General features: G+C 49.8%; 1 protein-coding gene across 4 annotated transcripts in view; it reads left to right on the forward strand.

Annotated features, from left to right (window-relative positions):
• Positions 1–23,028, forward strand: part of LOC100123597 (semaphorin-1A) — a 174,579-nt gene that overhangs the window by 53,204 nt on the left and 98,347 nt on the right. For all 4 annotated transcript variants that reach the window (XM_031932025.2, XM_031932027.2, XM_031932028.2 and 1 more), the window contains exon 2: positions 6,211–6,504. In XM_031932025.2, the coding sequence (XP_031787885.1) occupies positions 6,405–6,504 (100 nt within the window). In that variant the 5' untranslated portion in view covers positions 6,211–6,404. The remainder of the gene's footprint in view (positions 1–6,210; positions 6,505–23,028) is intronic.

Here is a 23,028-nt window from a genome sequence, read left to right on the forward strand (position 1 = left end):
AGAGCCGTTATTTACGGGCTCATTAAAATCGACTCGATGCGCGATCGAGTGTCTACTAGGAGTGTACGCGAGAGAGAGAGAGAGAGAGAGAGAGAGAGCGCAATATGGGCGTCGACGGGCCGACTTTTTTTTCTCTACGCGTCTCGTTGCGGCGTGAAAAACGAGCGATCGATCTCGCCGGGATTAAAGAAATTAAGCGCGCGCGAGCAATGAAACTCGATCGAGTAGATAGCGCGCGCGTACGCAGCTCGTTTATTGAATAGGAATTATTCACGCTGTTAACAGTTTTCCTATAGAGGCGCAGTCCTCTGTGTTCAGTTCTTTCGTCGGGTATCTTTACGTTTATTATCATCGGAAGTAATTTTCGCGCGAGAGCGACGCACCCGATCAATCAAGCCGAGAGAGATCCGCTGCAGGAAATCTCGAACGAGAGAGAGAGAGAGAGAGAGAGAGAGAGAGAGAGAGAGAGAAAGAGAGAGAGAGAGAGAGAGAGAGAGAGAGAGAGAGAGAGAGAGAGAGATGGAGAGATGAGATTCAGGCCAGGCGTAAGTGTACCGTCTCTCTATCTATATGTACATCGCCAGCGGCTATCTGTCAGGCCGAGCGCGTTTGTCTCTGTCCCCTCGCAGTTCCCTTACTTGCACTTTCTCCGCTCTATGCAGCGGCGGCAGAGATACGCGCTGCAGCCGATGATAAACTATCTCTCTCCTACTCGGGCTCATGCAAATGCGGATTGCGGTACGGAAACGCCCGGGAAACATTTCGAATCTGCGTACAGCAACTGAGTAGTATCAGACGCACCTGTTAATGCGCCGGATCGAGGCCGCGCAGCGACGAAACAGCAGTTTAAATTCGCGTTTTCTCGAGAGCTACCCCGTAGCCGGCTGTATTATATGCGGATTTATGCCAAGCAATCGAATAGCCGAGAGCGCGCGCGAGCGCATTAGCATCTGCGCCCTTTGTGCGCAGTGCATTCGGTGCCCACCGGATTGGCCAAGCTCGGACGCATTGAATTATTAATGAAATTAATTATGCTCCTGATTATGCAGTGCACCGTCGCGCTGTGTGCAGCAGCGTCGAGATTAAAGATCGCAAGCGGACGTGGGACGTATAGTAATTATCAGTCTTTTAGGGGGCCCTGATGAGTCGGTGATTATCGGGCCACCGCTTTGCCCGCTAATTCCGACCATTTCTCTCTCCTACTAGCTGTGTAAAGAGCTCTATACATCGCGGAAATCGCCTGTGAATTTTTCATCGCTTCTTTCTCTTCGAGTATGTGATATCCACACGATTCTCTCTCGAATACGAAATAGCATTGGCCGAGGAATCGATTGATCCAAAGTGAGAGAGAGTAGAATATAGTCTGAAGCCTCGGAAGCGGGAGCTGCTCTCTGTGTGCAGTCGCGACATTTCCCCGAATACATTTCCATACGGGATAATATTCCCGGGCGCGCTTTCCATAGCTTACACGGCCCGATGCCGGCGTTGTATAGGCTTTATCTCTCAAAATTTCCATGGAATAATTTTTCTCCTCCCCTTTGCAACGACGACGCCTTATACACACAGACTGGAATTTCGCCTATTGTGCAGCGCCAGCGCAGTACTCCACCGCCGCCGCAAAAACGAATTGAATTTCATGACCTATCGTGGCTTACCCGCACATAGAAAGAGAGAGAGAGAGAGAGAGAGAGAGAGAGAGAGAGAGAGAGAGAGAGAGAGAGAGAGAGAGAGGGAGAGAGAGAGCACTACACTGTAGTCGGCCGCCAAGAAGCGCAGGATCCTGTGCAATTTTACAAATGCAGTCGATGTACCTCGACTGATTCGCTGTATTGGATGATTTATTTTATCCTCCCATAGGAAGCCGAACTTTCGATTTTATCGTGTACGGACTAGGCGATTAGTATATTATCGACGCCAAAGAGTCTAGACGTGCGCGCGATAAATTACGCACAGCGGCGTCAAAAACACGAAATCGAAAGTCGACACGAGAGAGTACGGCATTTGCAAAATTGATGAAAAATCGAATTTTATAAATTCGCGGCATATTTACATATGAATGAGAGGAGAGGTATTATTCGACAATGATACGACGTGCTGGTGATTTCGTGGAAGGAGCCGCGCGCGGAATATGTTAAACAGTCGGCGCGAGCGTCCGAATCGAAAGTGGACTTTATAATTGCAAAACGCGCGATATAAATTAAAAGCCGGTAAAAATCAACTTTCGTTTTTTCATTATAAAACCGCGCGCGACGAGGCTCTACACGTCCCACGTACACGCGGCTTATTTGCATGATTGAATCACTTTAATAATGCCTGTAATACACAGAAGGAAGCCGATGATGAGCTCACCTCGTCTCATTACACGCGAATGACGATGACGCGAGAGCGAAATAGCCATCGTAGCTCCTAAAGCCTGCTGTGTATCGTCTGCTTCAAGGATACGAGTATAGGAGGGCGAACAAAAAAAAAACGCGTCCATACGCCCAGAAGCCGGCGCTGCTGGGAAATCCGCTAAACCTACTTCCGGCTTCTGGAGAGAAGCAACAACGCCCTTCTCCCCCTCTCGAAAAACAAAGCCGAAGCAACAACAGACGCTGCCGCATCGTGTAGTCCCCAGAGAGGGCGTCGGAAGCTGGCGAGCGATAAAGTACAGAGCGAGAGACAGAGACGACAAGGGATACAAGGAGGAGACGTGGGTGGGGCGGATAAGGAGGAAGCCTAATACGAGAGGGACCAAGCAAATAAACAAGCCGCCCAGTGTCCCACAAATGCGCCTATTCCTTACATTGGCTCATTCCGAGATTATAGCCGAGATGAGTTCGAGAGTTCTCCTCTGCGTTTACTTATAACAAGTCCGAAGCGTGTTAATCGCGGAGAGTTCGGTTGGCGCGAAACCAAGGCACGCACATAATCGCAAAGTGAAAGTCGAAGCTCGAGGCGAAGTGAAGATCTCGGGCTAACGAGGTTCGCCGAGCGACTACAGCGACTGTTCGAAAACTGGACGGCGTCTCCTCCGCCGCTGCCGCACTCCCGAGTAGATTAGCCCGCACATAACGAGCTGCTGCGCTCGCCCTAGCCGTCAGCGATTAATACATTCGATTCCTCCGGGGCGTTACCCGGGCTACTACTGATTCCGAGGGCGAATATATACATCTATACCGCAGCGCACAGAGTCGCTCACGGCGGAGTTTCCGCAGCGCGGACACACGTTAAATTGCATAAAAGCAGTAGAGCGCCGGTATAGATCTATATACGGCGTCGATCTCGCCTTTCATTTGCATCCATTGTTCCAGCGAGCGCGAGTTCGCTCCTTGTTTGGCTTTCCTCTCGCTCTCTCTCTCTCTCTCTCTCTCTATCCGCAATGCTTCTTCAGGGCCGGTCGGCGATATTGTTACCGTCATTAAGCCACTGCGATTGATATGCTGACCGGATTCGACGAGAGGAATCAACAAAGTTTCGCCCATACCTATAACCGATCATGCGTTCTCGGCAAACTCGCGCGCGGATCGATAACTTAAGACGCGCCGTTCGTTCAGAGCTTCAAACAATACGTATCCGCAACTGCCGAATCCAGTGCAGCAGCTCTTTCAACTAAAAAGAGATAAAAAAAGCAGTCGGCATTCATCCGCGCGCGAACTTATTTCAGCGAGAGTCGGCCACGCGCATTGTCCCATTCAGCGCCCGCGCGAGAGCTCGCTCTCGGATCTTTATTAAGATAATTCGAGGGGCTCGATTTAAAATTCAAGCTGCAGCCTCCCTCGCAGCGAATAACATTATATCCAGTGCTCTTGTGTGTGTGTGAGGGGGGGGGGGGGAGAGGCGGCGGCGCTCGATTTAAAAATTCTATCAGCCTCTGAAAGAGATGAAACTTTGATGCGGGCAATTTTTTCGACTGACGCTCGCGCAGTGAAACGAGGAAAAAGGAGCTTGAATTAGTCGCTCCGAAAATTACCCCTGCAGAGCATACACAGCGCCAGCAGATCGGGACGCGGTCCCACATCCAAACAGCGCCCGCAACAAACACAGCCCCATCTTCACCCGACGTATAACATATACCGCGCGTGCAGTGCATCGAGTTCGCATTTTAATCAGCGTCGCTTACTCGCAAACAGTCGTCGCAAAAACAAGCAGCCCAAACCCGGAGAGGATCCCTTTGTTCGACGCATAACTAGCTCGCTCCTCTTCTCGTAAACCCTCTCTCTCTCTCTCTCTCTCTCTCTCTCTCTTCTCTCGCCTCGCCGCGCGTGTATACACACGCTAGCGCGTCGCAAGTGCGGCGCGAAATCTCTGGAGCCATGCGGGGGCCGATCGTCCTCAGCATTGCTGCTGCCCGCATGATCGCGTGCGCGCGACATTGTTTTACCGTCGCGTTTAGTGCCGCAGGTATATAGACGGGTTACGAGCGGCGTCACGCCGGCCGTTTCGAAGGCGATGAAAGTAAAGCACCCGAGGATGCAGTGCAGGTACACACGCTGCAAGGAGTGTGTATACGCTGTGCGCAGTAGTGGAGCTCGTTGACGTGGTTGTTCCCCGCCTGTGTACGCTATGATGAAGCTGTATAGTGTGCGTGGAGTATCCTCGAAGCTGCGATGCTTTATTCGAATATCTCGTTACACGCGAGGAGGAAAATGTGCAGGATTTTTTAACTATGCCCCAATTAGATTAACAACTCGCGGAAAGAGAATGTAGCGAGGCGAGCGATTTTTTTCAGGAGCCAAAGAGAGCCCGAGAATTCCGGGGCTCTGAAAAGTAATGAAGGAGAAGAGAGCGATTTGTCGAAAGAAGCGACCGCGGCGCGCGTGGGATTAAGCGGCGGCCACGTGGAAAATGAATATTCAGGAGGCCGTCTTTTCCCCCGCGGGACTGACTCCCAGAAACTCTCTGCAGCTCTGCGCAGCGCGGGTGAAATGATCCAGAGAGCGCTCGGGACTCTCTGCTGTAATATACATGTGCCACTGTCTCCTCCGCAGATTCTCCAGCCACATATAGTAATACAGTCTCGACGTGGTTCGATCCTATAACAGTGTCTATATGCGCGTACACAGCGACGGTTCCTTAACTGTATAGCCCTCTGTACATAGATACGAGCCAAAGATCGACATTCGCACTGCGGAGGCGCTGGATGGCAAATCTTAGTGTGGCTGTGGTGTATAATGTGGGCAAACTCGGATCCGGTCGCGTTTATCACACACACGTGCGTAATTAACCGGGGAAGCGGCTGAAAAGTCGTCGTATCACTCGCGTTTCCCAATCGATCGGGTAACGAGCCCTGAAAAGCGCTCGTAACGAGCCTCGGCGCAGCGATTAATTGAAAAATGAGGAAACTCTCTCGCGCGCGCAAAAACCGTTTAATTACGCTGCCTCGTAAAAGTGGCTCTCTCTCTCTCTCTCTCATCGCGAAATTGGCGGAGGCAAAAAAGCCCGTACATCTCTCCCTGAATTTTTTTTCGACCAGACTGAAACACGTATACAGCCAGCTGCGCGCGTAATAATACAATATGATGAAGCGTACGCGTATACACGGTGACATAAGGGACGCCCCGAGCGAGTATCCTGTAGCCATTATGCACACACGTTCGAAGAGTACACCGGAGAGAGAAGCGAGCTGGAATTTCGTTTTCTCCTTTTATACATACGAGCTCGTCTCCCGTAGACAAATCAGCAAGACCGGTCCCCCGTTTACGCGCGCGAAACTTTCTTCTCTCCGCAGCAGCAGCAGCAGCAGCGGATAGTTCAAGCGGCGGCCGCTGCAGGTGAAAGCGGATAGTCCGGCCGCGCGATGTATCCCACAGTCCTGCAAAAAGGCCATTGATTTCACTTTCCATTTGATTGGGACAAATTTGAGCGCGCGGCGGAGTCGATTCGCCGCGTCGCTTTTTGCGTTCCTTCCTGCAGCGCCTGTAATCCTGGTTTTACCGCTCGCTGATGCTCTTTTTTACGGTCAACTTTGCGGCGAACGAAGCCGAAAATAGTCGGCCGTTATCGCGCATTACAGCGAAATGCAGAGTCTAGAGTCGATATACTACCCCTCGACTACATACACGAGTGTCGATAAATTATCGGCGCCGCGCTTAATAGGTTCGTTCACTCGGCCATCAATACTCGAATCCCCGCGGCTGTCAAAAGCAGAGCCCGTACATCGCCCCCCCCCCCCCCTACAAGCACGCGTCGCTGCACCGACTCTAACTATGGCCGTCTCTCTGTTGACAGGTGTCTCTCTCTCTCCTACTCCATCTCGGCGTCGAGCATAGCAGCCCAGCCGACGACGAACAGCATGAGGATGAAGGGGCAGGAGTTGAAGCGCTGACCGGCGGCACGGTTCGCCCACGTGCTGTCCCAGCGGCAGAAGCAGCAGAGCCCCCGAAGATCCTCAGCAGCGTAGCTAAGCAGCGACGGACCGAGCGATGGAGCCGGCGGCTGTAATGCTGCTGCTCAGCTGCTGCCTCGCGGCGATCGCCCAGGCCTGGCCCATGGATCCGCTGCCACGATTGCACATCAAACACCGTAAGTCCTCTATAAACATATTCATCAACACACATCCGTTCGATTTATGCGTACTTTGCTGTTGGCACTGCTCTCGAGGCCGCGCTCTGATTGACACTCGAGAGCATCGCCTGCATCGTCGGAACTCTCGATCCCAGCTTGCGATCGATTCTCTTTCGCGATTCGCCTCGTCGAGGAAGCCCTGCTCTCTGTTTAATTATAATTAATTCATTGCGAACTCGTCGGTCAAAGGGAGGAGCCGCTTTTTCATCCGCCAAGCGCGCAAAGGAAGGCGCGGAGAGCAGGTTATAGTCGTACGGTTTCCCTGCAAGTTCTGCAGCGCGGAATTTCCGAAGCGAACTGCAGCTGCCAAAGCAAGCCGATGGTAAAGGATGAATTTAACCATCAGCGAATCCGCGAAGGCCCTCGACGTGTGCCCCGCGCGTCTTTGAAGAACAATCGCGTGTAACGTCGAGCGAGATAGAAATAATTAAGGTACACCGGACGTGTTACGCTCGGCCTTGTAAAAAAGTTTCGCCAACTCTGTTTTTTTTTTCATCTACTCGACAAAGGGAAGCGGCCCAGAATGAGACTCGACGATCTCTTTGAGCCGCGCGCGCGCACTCTCTGAATGAAATTACAGCGGAGTAGCAGCTTTATGCGCGGTATAAAACGCGAACTTCCAAAGCACGACTATTCGGGGCTCTCATTCGAAAAAGCAGCACCGAAGATTAGATCAAACTTATTTAGCGCGCTCGTCCCTAAAGTCGTACACATACATCTTCCACTTGATTTAATAACCCAGGCGTAATGTCCGCCCATAAAACATCGCTCGCGCACAATACCCCCGGCATTTGGAAAATTGAGCTATAATTTTTTTTACGAGCTCCGGAGGAATGTGTGTAAATTATATCGGGAGGATGAATGCGTCATATACGTGTGACAATAGCGTGTGGCCTGACGACCGCTGTTATGTGGCGTATGGGAGAAGATCGTGTGCGTGTATAATTAGGTATTTGGGTCAGGCAGCACGCGCGCTGTGAATCGAGATTGGTGTGTACGGTGGGCTGTATCGAAAAAGAGAAATTTACACGAAATTATATGCGAGGGTTGTATTATGGACACATGTTTGTATACCGTTTCCAATTCGGGTATGTATCGGGATCGTTTGATGGATTTGTTTACTTTGTTCGTATTGTGTATTCAATTTAACGTATTTTTATAGCGAGGATTCGTTCTCGAGCTCCGGGGGCTGAAAATTTAAACCGCGGACGTTACAAACGATTGATTAAACGAAACATAAATTATTTACGCACCGCGTATTAAATTTACCCTTTTCTGCGAGAAATCCCTATGAATAATTCAGAGCTCTCACGCGCGCGAGTATACAGCCATCAAATTAAATTCGGGTATACATCTCTGGACAATGTAATTTATATTTATATGATACGATAAAAATATAGCCGTCATCGAGCTCTCTCGCATCGATGAAATAATTCACGGCAATAAAGTTCGCGTCGAGAACACAATGTGTGTGGCCATCGGGCACAGCAGAAATACATTTCGACAGCGCTTCAACAAAATCGTCTTCGTTTACGTCACGCACTCGATCTTCTAGTCCGAATCCGTAATCTGGTATATCTCTCGTAATCCCGAAAAATGTTCACACACACGCGCACGTCGTCGTCCAGAGGCATCAAAACAAAACTCGGCGTGAAAAAAAAACACGTCGAATCACCGCTCATTACTCAGCTCAACTCTTTCACCGCGACGCGTCGCGTAATTAACCATCGAAGAGGGGGGCTTTCGCAACGTCCAGCGATTTCATTCACGAGCTAACGATCTCTCTCTGTCCCGACAGCTGCTTCGGAAAATCGCTGGCACACATTGAGCAAACATTTCGACAATGACCCGACGGACGGGTTAAGAGTTTATAGAGGCGTGTGTGCGAGCTTGTTTTCCTTCTCGGGCTTATGTAAAGAGATACTTGCAGCGGCAGAAGGAGGAGTGGGTTATATGTGCAGCTCCTCGAATTCACGAAGGAGTGTTTGCTTGCGTTAATTGATAAGCATTGTTGCGCGCGGCTCTCGCAGCGGGAATCGAGGTCGATGTGCGTGCTTATGAAACGATTCGTGTAATTGCGCAAAAATTCGGGATCCAGTGGCGAGAGGATAAACGAAAAATAAGATCCCTGGAGAGCGCAGCTCTCTCGCGTAACTTCGTTATGAATATCGCAGCGGTGTTTTTAATGCCCGAAACGTTGATTCACTTTACAAGAGAGCTCGCGGCAAGGCGAGAAGAGGAAAAAAGAGCGCCACTCGTGTAGTGTATGTATACGTTCCCTCGAGTGTGCGTGGAATCGAGGTCAGCGTGCGCGCGGGATAAACCGATTGAATCGTCGAGAGAAAAAAATGTTAAGTAGTCGTAGGCGGGTGTGTATCAGAGGCGGAGACAGTGAGCGCGGGCGCACGCGAGAGGTAATTAAAATCCCCTTTGGAGGCCATCGGGGGGCCGATTAGAGGCCCCTCGCCGCGCATCTGTTTGTATCGCGTTTGTACACACGTATCTCTTAATGGCTTTCGCGATTTTCGACTCGAAATTCACGGGGCGAATCCCCAAGGGCGTTCTACATCCTCTCGTCTAAATCACCCGGCGTGACTTCCTCTTCTTCTTCTTCTTCTGCTTTTTCTTTCACGGCTGACTCGCGGGCTGGCGCTGCAGAGAAATTGAAAAAGCAGCAGTGGCTTTCGTCGCGGCGGCCGATGCATAATACAAAACAAGGACTAATGGATTTTTATTGTCCTTGAATACTACTAGCGCGCGCGAGTGGCTGAAAAGTGGTCGTTTCAGACTAATGAAAGTGCTCCCCCGTATCGGAGAAGGAAAAAATACTGCACAAGTGCTGCGCCCCGCCGTCTTTTACTCTCGGCTCTCCCTCGGCCGATGATGATGAGAGAGAAAAAAGAAAAAGAAGGCCCCGCAGCTCGTTGTCGAGAGTTTCACGTACGATTAGCATATCCATCACTCGAAGCGCTCTCGTGAGAGATTTTTCGATGCTTCTCTCTCTCTCTCTCTCTCTCTCTCTCTCTCTCTCTCCCTCGGCTTTTTATGTATGCCCTCGCGCTCTGTCCATCTCATCTTCGTGGCGCAGACACTCCACGTCCAATCGAAAATTCGGCTCTCCCCCCTCTGTATACTCAACTGCATAGCGACTGATGGAGTAGTGTTGTAAAAGAGAGAGCCTGTTACGCCGATTACTTTATTGTCGTTGTTTATCACTCGTGTATTATGCACGCTCTCTTACGGCACTATTCGAGGTATGCCGTCTATGACTAGCATCAATTATTTCTGCGGTGAAAATATCCATACGATTATACGTACGAGCCGCGAGCGCGTCTCATTAAAAAAAACTCGCTCTCGGTTTCCGTCATCGGTCACTGTCCCTCTTTTTCTCTCCGGACTCGTCTCCTCGTTATTGATCGGCAGAATTAGCGCGCGCGCGCGAGACGGGAATCGTCTTATATGAATTATAAATTACACGCGGTGTATAAGCGGGTAACGGGAACCGCGGTGTGTATAATAAATTCGGGCGCGCATATCGCGAATGTATATATACGAGCGTTTTATAATCCAATGCTTGCGAGAGCGGTCTCTAATGGTCTATTCCCAGGAACAAAGCGCCGAGCGGCTAATTCCTCACAACGCGGATGAAAAAAAGGGCAGCGCCTCCGGTGGTTGGTAAGAAGCTCGCTAGAGCCGATTACCCGCTTGCTTGCTGCGGTCTGCGCGTCTTTTGTATCGTTCCGACTTTTTTCCTTCAATAGCGTATGGAGCTCACTCTGCGACGAACGCAGCTCTGATTCGCTCTCCGAGAGCGCACATAAATAAAACTGCCTAAATGCCTGCGGAGGAAGAGATTAGATTAGATTAGATTAATATATTTTATTTGCGTACATTATGTTGTACGATTCAATATGTACAGCAGAGTAGTAAAAGTACAAAAATAATAAGTTTGAGGTATCTGTTTTAGTAGGTGTGTAGTGTGAAAGTATGCTGAGGTGAAGATGGGTTAAGCGAGAGTGAGCAAGTGTGTTTATGTGTTTATGCGTTTTCGAGTTTGAAAAAGTAATCTTTAGCTAGCTTCTTGAATACTGCGATGGATGTAGTGTTACGGAGGTGTGATGGCAGGTTGTTCCATAGGTATGAGGCGCTGATATGAAACGAGCTCCTCAGCGTCTCCGTCGCGAAAGTAGGGGGATATCCAGAGGTGTCACTTCCCCCCTAACAGGCCGGAGTGCTACGCGAAAGTCGAAGTAGGCCAGTACGTAGAGAGAGAGAGAGAGAGAGAGAGAGAGAGAAAGAGAGAGAGAGAGAGAAAGATCCTCTTAAAAATCGTAATGCGCTTTCGGCAAAAGCCATTCGCCGCAGAGCGCAGCGTCGGTCGGCGCTAAGAAGCTCGGCCGGTGGAAAATAAGCGATAAAAGCATTTCTCTGCGCCGCGTATAATGTACACCCCGTGGCCGCAAGCCGCCGCCGACGCGACGACTCGTCCTCCTCTCCGGCCACCTATAGCCTGTGCGCGCGCGAGCGGTTTTCATAATAATGATAAGTTGGCCTTTGTTTGCTCTCCGCGGCCGCGAGCTGACTCTGCGGCTTGCTTTCTTTCTCTCTCTGGCTCCGCCGCAGCCCGAGAATTTAATTGTAACAAAAGGCCGAGAGAGAAAGAGAGAGAGAGAGAGAGAGAGAGAGAGAGAGAGCCAGAGCAGACACGCGAAAATTCGCTTGTTCGGCGAAACTTTTCCCGGGAAATTCGGCCAATAACGAGCGACTGCTGCTGCTGGTCGAGGAATTTTTCGATCGCTATTGTACACACGCGTGCGCTGCGGCAGCGCTCCTAAATCAAAAGGTCAGCGCGAGCGCGGCGTTATTACCCGATAAATTCATAGAAAATAATAAGCACCGCCGGGCGAAAGACGATTTTGCACCGGCGGTCGTCAAAGAGCCGAGAGAAAATAAGGGGCGAGCGGTAGGGGAGGGCGTAGAGATCGCGTATGTGGATATAGAGGAAGCCGGGAGAGAGAGAGAGAGAGAGAGAGAGAGAGAGAGAGAGAGAGAGAGAGAGAGAGAGAGCGAGAGAGAGAGAGAGCGAGAGAGAGAGAGAGAGAGAGAGCGAGAGAGAGAGAGCTGAAAGTATAAAAAGGGGGAGAAGGAAAAACGAAGCGGAATTACTTCCAGAGGGAGCGTGTTTCCAGCGCGCCGTCGCCGTGTGCCAGGCCGTAATTCACTCGCTCCTTCTTTTCTGCTTCACCTTATTCCTCGACTCGCTCCTCTGCAGCTCTCTCTCTCTCTCTCTCTCTCTCTCTCTCTCTCTCTCTCTCTCTCTCTACGTGCAGACCTATACAGCGACGGCGGACGAGGCTGAATGGCGTCTTGACGAGCGCGAGCGACGCGTCGCACTTTCGCTCATTTCTTCGCGAATTTTCTCCGGCACGCGGCGAGCTGCGAATTAAAACTGCCGTCGCCGTGCTGAAAGTTTACGGGAGAGAGATTTTTGTTTGTTCGCGCGCGAAATCTCCATACAAAGTGCCCGAAGGATAGAAAGAGAGAGAGAGGGGGGGGGGGCATTGATTTTTCACCGCGTGCTGGTGCTGCCGCATACGCGCGCGTTGTTTGGCTCGCTTTACGCCAAGGTCTTTTATGGTTATTAAAGGAATACATTACGCCGGGCTATACGCGGAATAAGTCGAGCGCGGGAAATTTACAATATACTATTCGCCGGGGGCGGCATATAGGGATCGATTAATTTCCCGCGTGTACGGAGAAAATAAGGCTCTCCGTACGCATGCGAAAAGCGACAGCCCTCGTCGAGCGATCGTCCATCATGCGCGAAAAGGGCTCTCGGGCTGAAATCACTTTTCGCCGGATCTAGCGTGCAAAGACGATCGATTCTCCAAATCGCTCCCCCTTGTCCGGCTGACCGGTAATCTGCATGTCTGAGGGGCGTGCGGGTGTGTTTCGCGAGTTACAGAATATAGTCTCCGCGTATGAGTCATACGCGCGGATGGGGAGAGGGCTGCGATGACGGAGCGGGAAAGTCGATTACGCGGCGCTGCGGTGTACAATGGCTTCGAGGTCGCTCAGCTTCGATATTTAATGCGATGGGTGGTATACAGCTCGCTTATGTGTTTGTGTGGGTTAAAAGCCGGACGATCCGGTGGCTCACTTGCCGCCGCGGAACACGTAATGGTGACGTCCGGTGATTCACGCGCGCTCGCGAGTTCTCTGCTCGTTTAGTCATTGTACGCGCAGACGAGAGCAGCGTGTGTACTGTAAATTGGAAAATGATAAGCTAAGATTCGTCTGCTCTGATTTTAGAACGTTACGCAACCGCTTTATATTTGTTTTCGTTCACCCGATACGATGATTGATATAAAGTCTGACTAACTCGCTGTCTCGGTGATCGAGAATCTTCTCATAGCCATTCTCTCGGGAAATACTACGATTCGAAAAGAGCTGACGGAGGAAAATATACAGGTATACACTCGAGTACCATCGTACAGCGCGAGAACAGCTTCATCGGGCGGCATAATATCCCGGCATTAGCATTCACTTTTCTTCCCCCGCCGCATCCCCCTCGCGCAGTAGCTCGTCGTACACAGCGGAGGCGGCACGCTCTTAACAATAATAATAATGACAATAATAGCAAGAGGGTAATGCAAAAGTAACTGAAATAAATGCGAAGCGAGCGTATACCTACGTATGTATAAAGCGCGCGCGAGAGAGATGAAAATTACGAATGCATCGTTATTTCCTCTCGAGCGTATCTCCGGCTCTCTTTCTCTCTCTCTCTCCGGATGAAAGGTTATAATATAAAAGCGGCCGCGAGACAAATTCCATTTGCATCGCCGAGGAGGAAAGAGAGACGCAGAGAGAGAGAGAGAGAGAGGGAGAGAGAGAGAGAGAGAGAGCAGACCGCGGCTGCGAATCATCGTCGCTCTTTGCGGGGGGGATAAATGTGCATGCACTTTTGTCCCATACTCACCCCCCCCCCCCATACCCCTCGCGTATACATCTACTACTGCGCTGTACCGTGGGATAAAAACGCAAGGGTTGCAGCCGCTCTCGTGCGTATAATGGACGCAGAGCTGTGGGACTGATCGATAATTAAACTTTTGCTCTCCACCACCGCGTGTGTGTGCCATTTGTAATACGAAACGAGGTAGCACGGCCGTAAGTGTGTATAGGAGGAGAATTTCATTGAGAAGTAAATAAGAGGTCGAGGGTACATCGATCGAGCTTTATGAATATTCATTCGCGCTCGCGGCTTTTAACTTAACATGGAATATGCATACGACAATGCTTCGAACGCGAAGACGCACAAATAATAGAGGGATCGACTAGTTCTCTTAAATGACAGTAAGAAATTAAACGATTCCAGCAGTCGAAGTATCACCTCTTGCAAACTTTATTTCTTCCTCGCGCTCGATCTGCAGATACAACGCGGAGTCGTTATAATTGCAGCGAGGCATCAAGAGCCAAACGAGCTTCAAATTGAACTGTGAACCCTCATGTGTTTCGACTCACGCATCCGAGACACTCTGCTCGCATCAGCTCTCTCTCGTGATGCGTAATTCAATCTTGCATTAGCGCGCCGACGACGAGAAGACGTCGGATGATTACATCCTTTCCCAAGCCCTTTCGCGCGCAGCGGAGAGAATGCATTAGCAGACACAGACGCTCGCGCGCACGCGTGAATTTGCCATGGGACACCTGCATAATTGAAGGGATCGCGCGTCAAACTTTCGTCCTCACGCGAGCTGATTTTTCCGAAGTCTCGTCGAGGAATAATGATGGCGTATCAGTCGCCCGCTCCTGAGAGAGCCGTCGGCTGCTTAAATTTTCAGAAGCCGATACAGCCACATCCCCGTGCATTATGCAGCCGGCTTCAGCTCCCCGGTGAAATTGTAGCAGCGCTCGAATTTTTCGACTCCCCGCGGAGAGACGCCATCGAAAAACTCGTCCGCCTCTCCGACGCGTATAACCGTAGATCAGCGGGTCAGTCGGCCACAAAGCCAAAAACGCAAGCGCGGGAAATTCGTATATCGGTCGCGGAATCGTCCCCCGCGAGCATACGTTCGCGGTGCGGTGGGCGTCACGCTCGACTGTCCGGATTTTCGACAACGAGCGATACCGCGATTGTGCTGCGCGGCTCGCATTGTGTACATCGCTATCAGTTGGCCGGCTGATCTATGACGCGAGCCTGGATAAATTTCGAATCGCCTAGAGTAATGGAAATACTTCGTTTTCTGTTCCCTAGCTCGTTTCGTTATATGAAGCCCTCCAGCCAACCTTTTTTATATTCCGCGAACGAGGAGCAATAACGACTGCTTTTTTCCGACGCAAAGAGCAACTAGGCCACGCGGCCTGTTGGAAAACGCGAAAAGCGCAGTATAACTCGATTGGTTATAGCGTATAGAGTGTATAATGTGTATGCATGAGGAGGGGGGGGGGGCGGTGTGCGCTCGCTATCGTCACGTCCGCACCTGGGCACGTAGAGAATCGCGCGCGCGTGCAGGGATTAGCCGCGCGGCCCCCCGACTCCCGATCGCCATCCCAATTACGCAATTATACGACGCCTAATGCACTTGCCTCCGCAGACTACCGCCGACACGTGACTGACGCTGACGCACGCTGGACTGGCTGATCGAGAGCCCGGCCGTTGTATAGACTGCAGCGACGAAATGATGTGTATTTGGGCCGCGGGGGCTGTTCGGTGTAGTGTTTCGCCGGGATGGTTTTGCATTTCGTTTTTTTTTTTTGATGGATGATAAGAGATTGGATTTCTGAGAGAGCTGACGCGCGTATAATTCATCGCGCTCGAAAGCTCTATTAATATTTCGCATTAAGTCCGGTACGTAATGAAAAAGTGCATTTCGCTCCGATGCTAATGGACTCGTTATAGAGCAGATACTCGCCAGCAAGTCTGTTATAGCGTTGAATAAAATATGCGGCTCGATTTACGTGAATTGATTCGACTCCTTCTCGAATAGACGAATTCGTGGAGGTCCCGTTATGGAAAATAGTACATTCTAAAATACCGCTTTTTTCTCCTCCTCTCTCGTTATTGATGACCGGCAGCGCTCACGAGCCGTCACTAAATACCCGATTCATTCTCTCCTCAGCTCCTTATTACCTCGTCAATTAGGCCCCGCATATACACACACACACACACACACACACACATCGTCGATCACACACGAGCGGAAAAAACCGATCGTCCAGCGCGAGTAACAAAAAGACATGCTCGAGAAGGTGAAAGCGCGCGTAGGACGCGTGAGAAAGAAAGGCATCGCGGGGAAAAGTTTTCGAGTGGAGTAAAAAAAAACAAGACGATCACAAGGACGAGAGTGATTCACGCGTGTATGTAACGGTATATTCACGCGCAACTTTACCGAGTGTATGAGCGAGCGAATTTCACGCCGGGAGTTTCGATTGATCGATGCGCTCGTAATTCGGACCTCGCTCCGAATAATTAATCTCGCGCGCGGTTTCGAGAGGCCACTCCATCGACGAGGAGAGCGAGAGCGACGTCAGGTGCACCGGTCAGAAAGTTCATAAAATACTTTTCCCTTGTCCAACGCTGCAAACATCCTGCACATGATGTACGTGTACGCGAGTGGATTAACCGCAGCTTGATTAGCGTTTTCGGCGATGCGGAAACTTTGCGAGCACATAACCCATCAGCCCCAGCTGCGCCTCGAGTTATATAGCGTTGATTTCTCAAAACCGAAGAAATTCATTTCGCGTGCACGCGATTTCAATCTGCCTTGAAAAAGCGCGCAAGGCCGACAGTGAGAAAGCGCGACAAAAAGGGCCCGCAGCACGAAGAGAACAACAAATCGCGCGCGCCTCTCTCTCTCTCTCTTCGCGACGACGACGACGACGGAAAAAGAGCGACGGCCGAAGAAAGCGGGAGGAAAAATTACACCGGGCAGCAGTCTCTCTTCTCTCCCCGACAGTGCGACGACGCACACTCGACTCTGGCAAATCTTTACCAGCGGCCGATTTGTTCGCGCGTTGCTCGATTTTTCAACGACGCTGTGCTTTTTGCTTCCTCCTACAGGAAGCTTTGTAATAGTAAAATTTTGAGTTTCATCAAAATTTCTAGAAAATACTTTTTGATGTGTTAGAAGTTCAAATCACGTGTTTTTAGAAAATGTCCGTATGGATGTGTGTGTGTATCTATACCGTAATATTTCTGGAACTACTCCGTCAATATCATTAAAATTTGACATGCATGCATATTTTTGGATTCTGAATTCGGGAAAAACATTTATTTTTTATTTTTCTAACTATTTTTTTTATGGACAATTTTTTATTTTTGAAAAACACTATTTTGCGTTTTTTTTCAATCATCCCATCGTTACAAGCAATTCAGCTAATATGCATTTGAAAGAGAATAAAATTACCTACTTTTCCCCGTTTGGTCCTCGGGATAGACCGCTTTGTTCGGCAGATAAAATGAAAAAGGTGATTTTTTTTTAAATTCATATCTCTGAAACTAAACATCATAACCTCACGAAAAAAATCATGTCGATGGATCACGTGTCGAACTATATCCCATTAAAATTTCAAGTTATTTGACTACTTATTTTTTCAGTAAAAAATCGAAAACTGGAAAAAATGAGTTTTTTTGTGCCTCGATTACGGAAGTAAAAAGGCTTTATTGCACTTGAGATTTTGGGAAAAAGTAGATATTTTATGTGTCTTAGCTAAGTTCATTGCGCAGCTTTCAAACCCTTATGGTTCTTAAGATATCAAGGTTTCAATTTTTTTTGAAAATTTTTTGATTCCTTATATCTCTAAAACAATGCAGTTAAATGCTTCAAAATTTTATTTGCTGATTCACCGAAAAAGCTATTTGCTGCTAAAATTTTAAACGATTTCGTCGAGTGGTTCTCAAGTAAAGAGCTAAAATGTAAAAACTGATTTATTCAAAACTTTTTCTTCCTCTTATAGGGGTGTCGTTGTACGTCGTTAAAGTCCCTCCCTATGAATTGTCCCTATGTAACATGTTTTGACAGTAGAATTATACGGCACAATATATATATTTGTTTTTTTTATAGTAAAATTATACGTAAGTTTTTTTAGATTACAATTTTATTCTCTTAATATGATAACTTTATTTTTACAGAGTTATTCTTTCATCAATCTCTTCTTTTTCGTGATTTTGAGAGATTTTGATCGGATTTTTCTGATTATTATATATCTTTTGCTATAAGAAAATTGCTCCTACAGCAAAATAATTAAACTTTGAAATATTTAAAATAGCATTCACATACTGTATTTTAAAACAATATTTTATTTATTGGAATAATAAATTTCGTTGGAGGAAGCTACGTGCCAATGAATTGACAGCGGTTTTTATTTTTCTACGCTATACATCATACGAATTGATCCGAGAATCCTCGCTCGCCCCTCGATTGACACTGGAATGAAAAGAAGCGGAGAATCTCATTACGAGCGCGTGTAATACTAGCTCGAGAATCGTTCCTCGCACTTTAATATTCAAGCGCGAGAATCGAAGCAGCGCGTACAAGGGCCGTACTATACCGTCGGAGAGTGAGAGAGAGAGAGAGAGAGAGAGAGAGAGAGAGAGAGAGAGAGAGAGAGAGAGAGATAACAGTCTCTCGCGGGGAAATGACGAAGAGCGAAGAGCGAGAAAAGGCAGTCTCGGCGAGCGCAACAGCACCTGGCACCACTCGCGGAATGATGATTTTATGTAGCGCCCACGCGCGGAGAGCTATCTCTTAGAGAAAGATTGCTTTTTCCGTTTGACCTGCTCGACAAATAACGCCGAGCTGCGCGGAAGCTTCCATTAGTATTTTCTTCGTCGCCTGCTCCCTCTAGCTTCTGTCTCGATCTGTTTACGACTGATGTTTCAATTGCCCACCTCGCGGGGCTCCTCGCATTGTTTGCAAGCGCTTGAGTAGGACTTTATATCGGAAATGCGCTTCCATGGAGGGCGTGTCCGCGCCAAATTACCGTATATAACGCTGGACGCTGTGTATATAGAAGCAGACGAAATTCCAGGCGACATCGTTATTCCGCGGCTTTGCCCCGGCCTCTTAAAATATTCATGGGAATCCGCGCAAGTTCGCTGAAACCTACTTAACGGAAGTTTGCAGCAGCGACGCGAGGACGATCGAACCGTATCCGCGCGCTCGGCCCCGCACTTCGATGGAGAATCTACCCCGAGTATGATTAGGCAAGTTATGCGCTCTTATCGATCCCCCGCGAAACAATAAGCCTCGACGACAAATTGGATCGCAGCAGCGGTGGCCACTTCTGCTTTATATATAAGAAGTAAATGATGCATAGCGGATATGAAAATTCATCGGCACGATCAGCATCGACATCGCAGCGCGAGGATCTTGAAGAGTATAGAGCGAGCGACCTCGTTATCAAAATTCGCCCCGCCGAAATGTAATCAACGAGAGGAGCTGCTTGCGCATCGATTCGAGTGGAGAGTCGTGCCACCGCAAAATTCATCTTCGCGGCGGGGGAAAATGAATTATAATTATAGCTCGAGAGCGTCGAGCACGCGGCGTATGTGGTACGAGTGTTGTCAGGGGTCGGAAAAGTCGGCAGCGGGGAAGAGCGGCCGGCGCTTCTCTCTCGAGTTTATTTATCGGGCCGAGCTGTACACACGTACGCCGATCGATCCTCGCGTGTGAATTTTTTCTTCGCCGGGCCAGTAGAGAGAGGAGAGATATCACCCCCACGTTATGGATCTTCCCGGGCGATGCCTGCTGGAAATTGAATGCGGCCGTGTAATGGATAAATTAGAGCCGCTAGGGGGTGGTGCGCGCTGTGTGCGTGCGTTATTGATGCGGCCGCGTCATCCGGGTATTTTATGGCCATTTTTCATCTCGCCGTCGCCGCCGCCGCCGCCGCTTTCGTCGACGGACCAGAATAAACATGTTTTGTGGCAGCAGGCTTGTGTTACTGCGCGCGTAATCCTCTCGAATTAGAATGACGATGGATCAGCTCGCCGAAAATGATGGATGACATATAATACGGTCCGTCAATGCGGAATATCGACACGGCCGAGCAGTGCGCGTGTCAGACGCAAGTTGCGCTCGCGGTTGAGCTGCAGTTAATTAATTCCAAAGAGCTGCTCTCTCTCTCTCTCTCTCTCTCTCTCTCTCTCTCTCTCTCTCTCTCTCTCTCTCTCTCTCTCTCTCTCTCTCTCTCTCTCTCTCTCTCTCTCTCTCTCTCTCTCTCTCTCTGCCTTCAAACGCAGAGCTTCCGTGGTAACAATGAAAGTTGTATCGCGTATACGTGTAGCTGTCGCTCCGACGCGCGAAAAAAGCATCGGCTGCTCGCAAAGAGCTCCTCCTCTTCCCTCTCCTTGCGCGGAAGGCCTCGCAGCATCCATCAAAGGGCGAAAGCTCAAAGCGCTCGGCCACAGCAGCATCCATCGTCGCCGGCTGCACAATGCTCGGTCGCCACCGCGAGACACGCGTGTGCCCTCTCCGGCCGACATTAGCCCCTCCTCCCGTGTACTGTATATTACACACGTACGTGCGTGTACGAAAGTGCCGCAGCATTGTCGTCGACGTATAGGGTGTGCAACTGCAGTATATACGCAGAGAGAGAGAGAGGCCCCACACTGCGAGCTCCGCTAAGTACTGCTGTGCGGAGTGCGTCTCGTGCGCGTAATATTCGCGTAGGTACACACAGAAGAAAGAGAGGGAGAGAGCTCTCTTGTGCGTGCAAACTGCGTTTCCAGGCCATTGCGAAAAGTCGAAGACCTAGGCGAACAATACCGCGTATGTATATTGCCACTCGAGCGGCGAAAGCCCAAGTCTACGTATATACTCGCTTTGTGCGCGAGTATCGATTGGCGACCCCCGCGGGTTAAGGGATTATTGCACGCGCCAAGCGCGCGCGAGGGGATGGATTGATCGGAAGCCAACGATGATTCATGCGCGCTTTTTCTCTCTCGCTCTGCTGGCCGTAATAACCGAGTAGCGCGCGAGAGCCCCGCAATCAATACGCGCGCACGCGCGTCCTGCGCGAGTGTGCAGGCTCTTTGGCGGAGTGGAAAAAAAGTCGCCAGATGGGATAAGTACACTGTGTGCGCTTGAAAAGCCACAGCCTCGCGCTGGAGAGTCCGTTTGTTGTATACAGTTGGAGGCCATAGTGCGGATTGAAATCCCCCGCAGTAGTATAGGACTAATTATGGACGACTCTAATTAGGTAAGCTTCGGTTCGCCGTATAATCGAATCGACAACCTCGACGTTTATTATCCGCGCGGTAGCCAACTCGGCGATGCGAAGGATTTCTGCGTTTATCAAGCGACACTACTGCGCTTCCGCGAATCGCGGGTTGATTTACTAACGTCGTGGAACACCGCGCGTCAGAGAGTCCCGAAAAGGGGAAGGGAATTTTGCGGCGAGTGAAATACCGTCGTGTTAATTAACTCAAGAAAAGCGGCGGCGGCGGCGCGTCTCTCGAGTCGCTGCGAAATTACTTATCCAGCTAGGAATCTTCATTTTTTTCATCCCCGGCGATGCTTGCTCGGTTAATTACCCGAGTTTTTCGCGTCTGGATTTAGCCGATGCCGGCTGGGGGTAGATTTGTAATATCCAATTTCTCCCACCCCACGTTACGGCTGCGATTCGCATTTGTGCGCCACAGTTTTTCTCTCTCCCGTTATTTATGCAGTATGCAGTCGCGCGCGGAAACGGCTCTCCTCGTATATGGATCGAAAGCGCCTTCTATTTTTGCGGAACAAAATCTAATCGGGTCTCCGGCCATTATTATACTTTACGCTCGCTTCGTCGAAGTTTCAGTAACGGCGGGTATTTTTAACGAGCTCTCTCGCGGATATCGAATGCAGAGTTAAACTTCTTCTCGCAAGTCAGCGGATCTTTAAATATGTAAGTCGTGAAATAGCACGTCCCCTAAAATTCTAAAAAGCTCGTACATTACGTATACATAGATGAGCGGAAGTCTCTTGGCCCAGATTCACCGTGGAATATCACTCAAAGCCCCTTGTGCGCAGTCCTCGAACAAAAAGAAGCTCCTGAACTATCGCAATTAGAGGCTCTCTCGCGCTAAAAGTTACAAGGGACGTGCTGGCGGTTATATATAATACAAACACAGCAGCCTGGCGACTATACGTCAGGTACGATAACTCGACTTCTCTATCGCTCGCTCGCGAAATTTCAATACTTAATGACCGGAGCAAAGGCGCTCGCGGCCATAAGGACGCTGCAGCGCATTTTAATGACGGCGGCGGCTTGACAACATCAGGGACGAGTGCCGGCGCGCTCGCGATTAATTAAATTCGCCGGAAGTGCGCCGCTTTTAGGTCTTCGCTGTTGCTGCTGTGTATACCTACGTCGTCGACGTGTAGCGCGATAACTCGAGGAGACGCGGCGACGAGGGAAAAATCGGGCCGAACAAAAGCGTTTAACGGCCGCCGCGGCGAGTGTCTCGCTCAACTTTTCCCGGCGACGCTTTTCTTATTCAACTTCTTTCATACACTTTCCGTCACTGCAGCTGCACCTGTGTAAAGAGCGAGCGACGAAAGGGGGGGATAAGTCGATTACGGCGACGCGGCCCGAATAATTTCGGCGGGGCTCTCTCGAGGGCCGAGAACGTAACCGATCTCTCTCTCTCTCTCTCTCTCTCTCTCTCTCTCTCTCTCTCACTCGGGAAGGCCGCAGACTCGCGACTATACGTATACACTCTCCCTCGATCTTGCCGCCGCCGCCGCCACCGAGCTGAGCTAAACGGTTTACGCTTTGGTAGCCAAGCGAGGCTTCTTCTTCTTCCTCCTCCGCCGCCGTCGTCGTCGTCTTCGGCCGAACTCCCACGACCCTTTTAACTTGCGGCTAAGGAACCATTACGAACTCGTCTTCGCCTCGCACGAGACGACGACGACGGGAAGCTTCTTGTATCCGCGAGCATACCACACCCCGCTGCATGAATATGGATGCTATATATACCTGAGGTAAACCGTCGATAGAAGTCGATGTCTTTTTTCGAACGGACAAATTCGACCGAAATGCGAAATATATTTATGCAGTTTTCGGCGGAGAACTTCGGGTCGAGAGTGTATGTACGCGACTAATATTCATGCCCGCGCCCGGACATTCATAATTCATGAGTCTAATTTCATGAATATTATTAATGCATAATCTCGCGCGCGCGGGCACAACTTATTATAATTAATCGCAACGAAGGACGATTGAAAATTATTTCAAAAATTCACCCGTGCAGAATATAGATGGAGGGGCTTCCTCTTACATTCAATGGGAAATCGATCGAGCCGCGGAGTGAATGATCGCGCGAAAAAATCGACGATCACCAGCACCGCTCATATATAGATATCTCTACACTCGCGCATGAAATTTTAAGCGACTGTCCACTTTAGCATACGAAAGCGACGATCGTAACTCATATTTCCCGCCACGGCGACGGCGGCGGTCGAGACAGAGCGCGGCAAAATGAAAAACGCCCTCTCTCTC

Source organism: Nasonia vitripennis, chromosome 5 (assembly GCF_009193385.2).
Source record: "Nasonia vitripennis strain AsymCx chromosome 5, Nvit_psr_1.1, whole genome shotgun sequence".
NCBI lineage: Eukaryota > Metazoa > Arthropoda > Insecta > Hymenoptera > Pteromalidae > Nasonia > Nasonia vitripennis.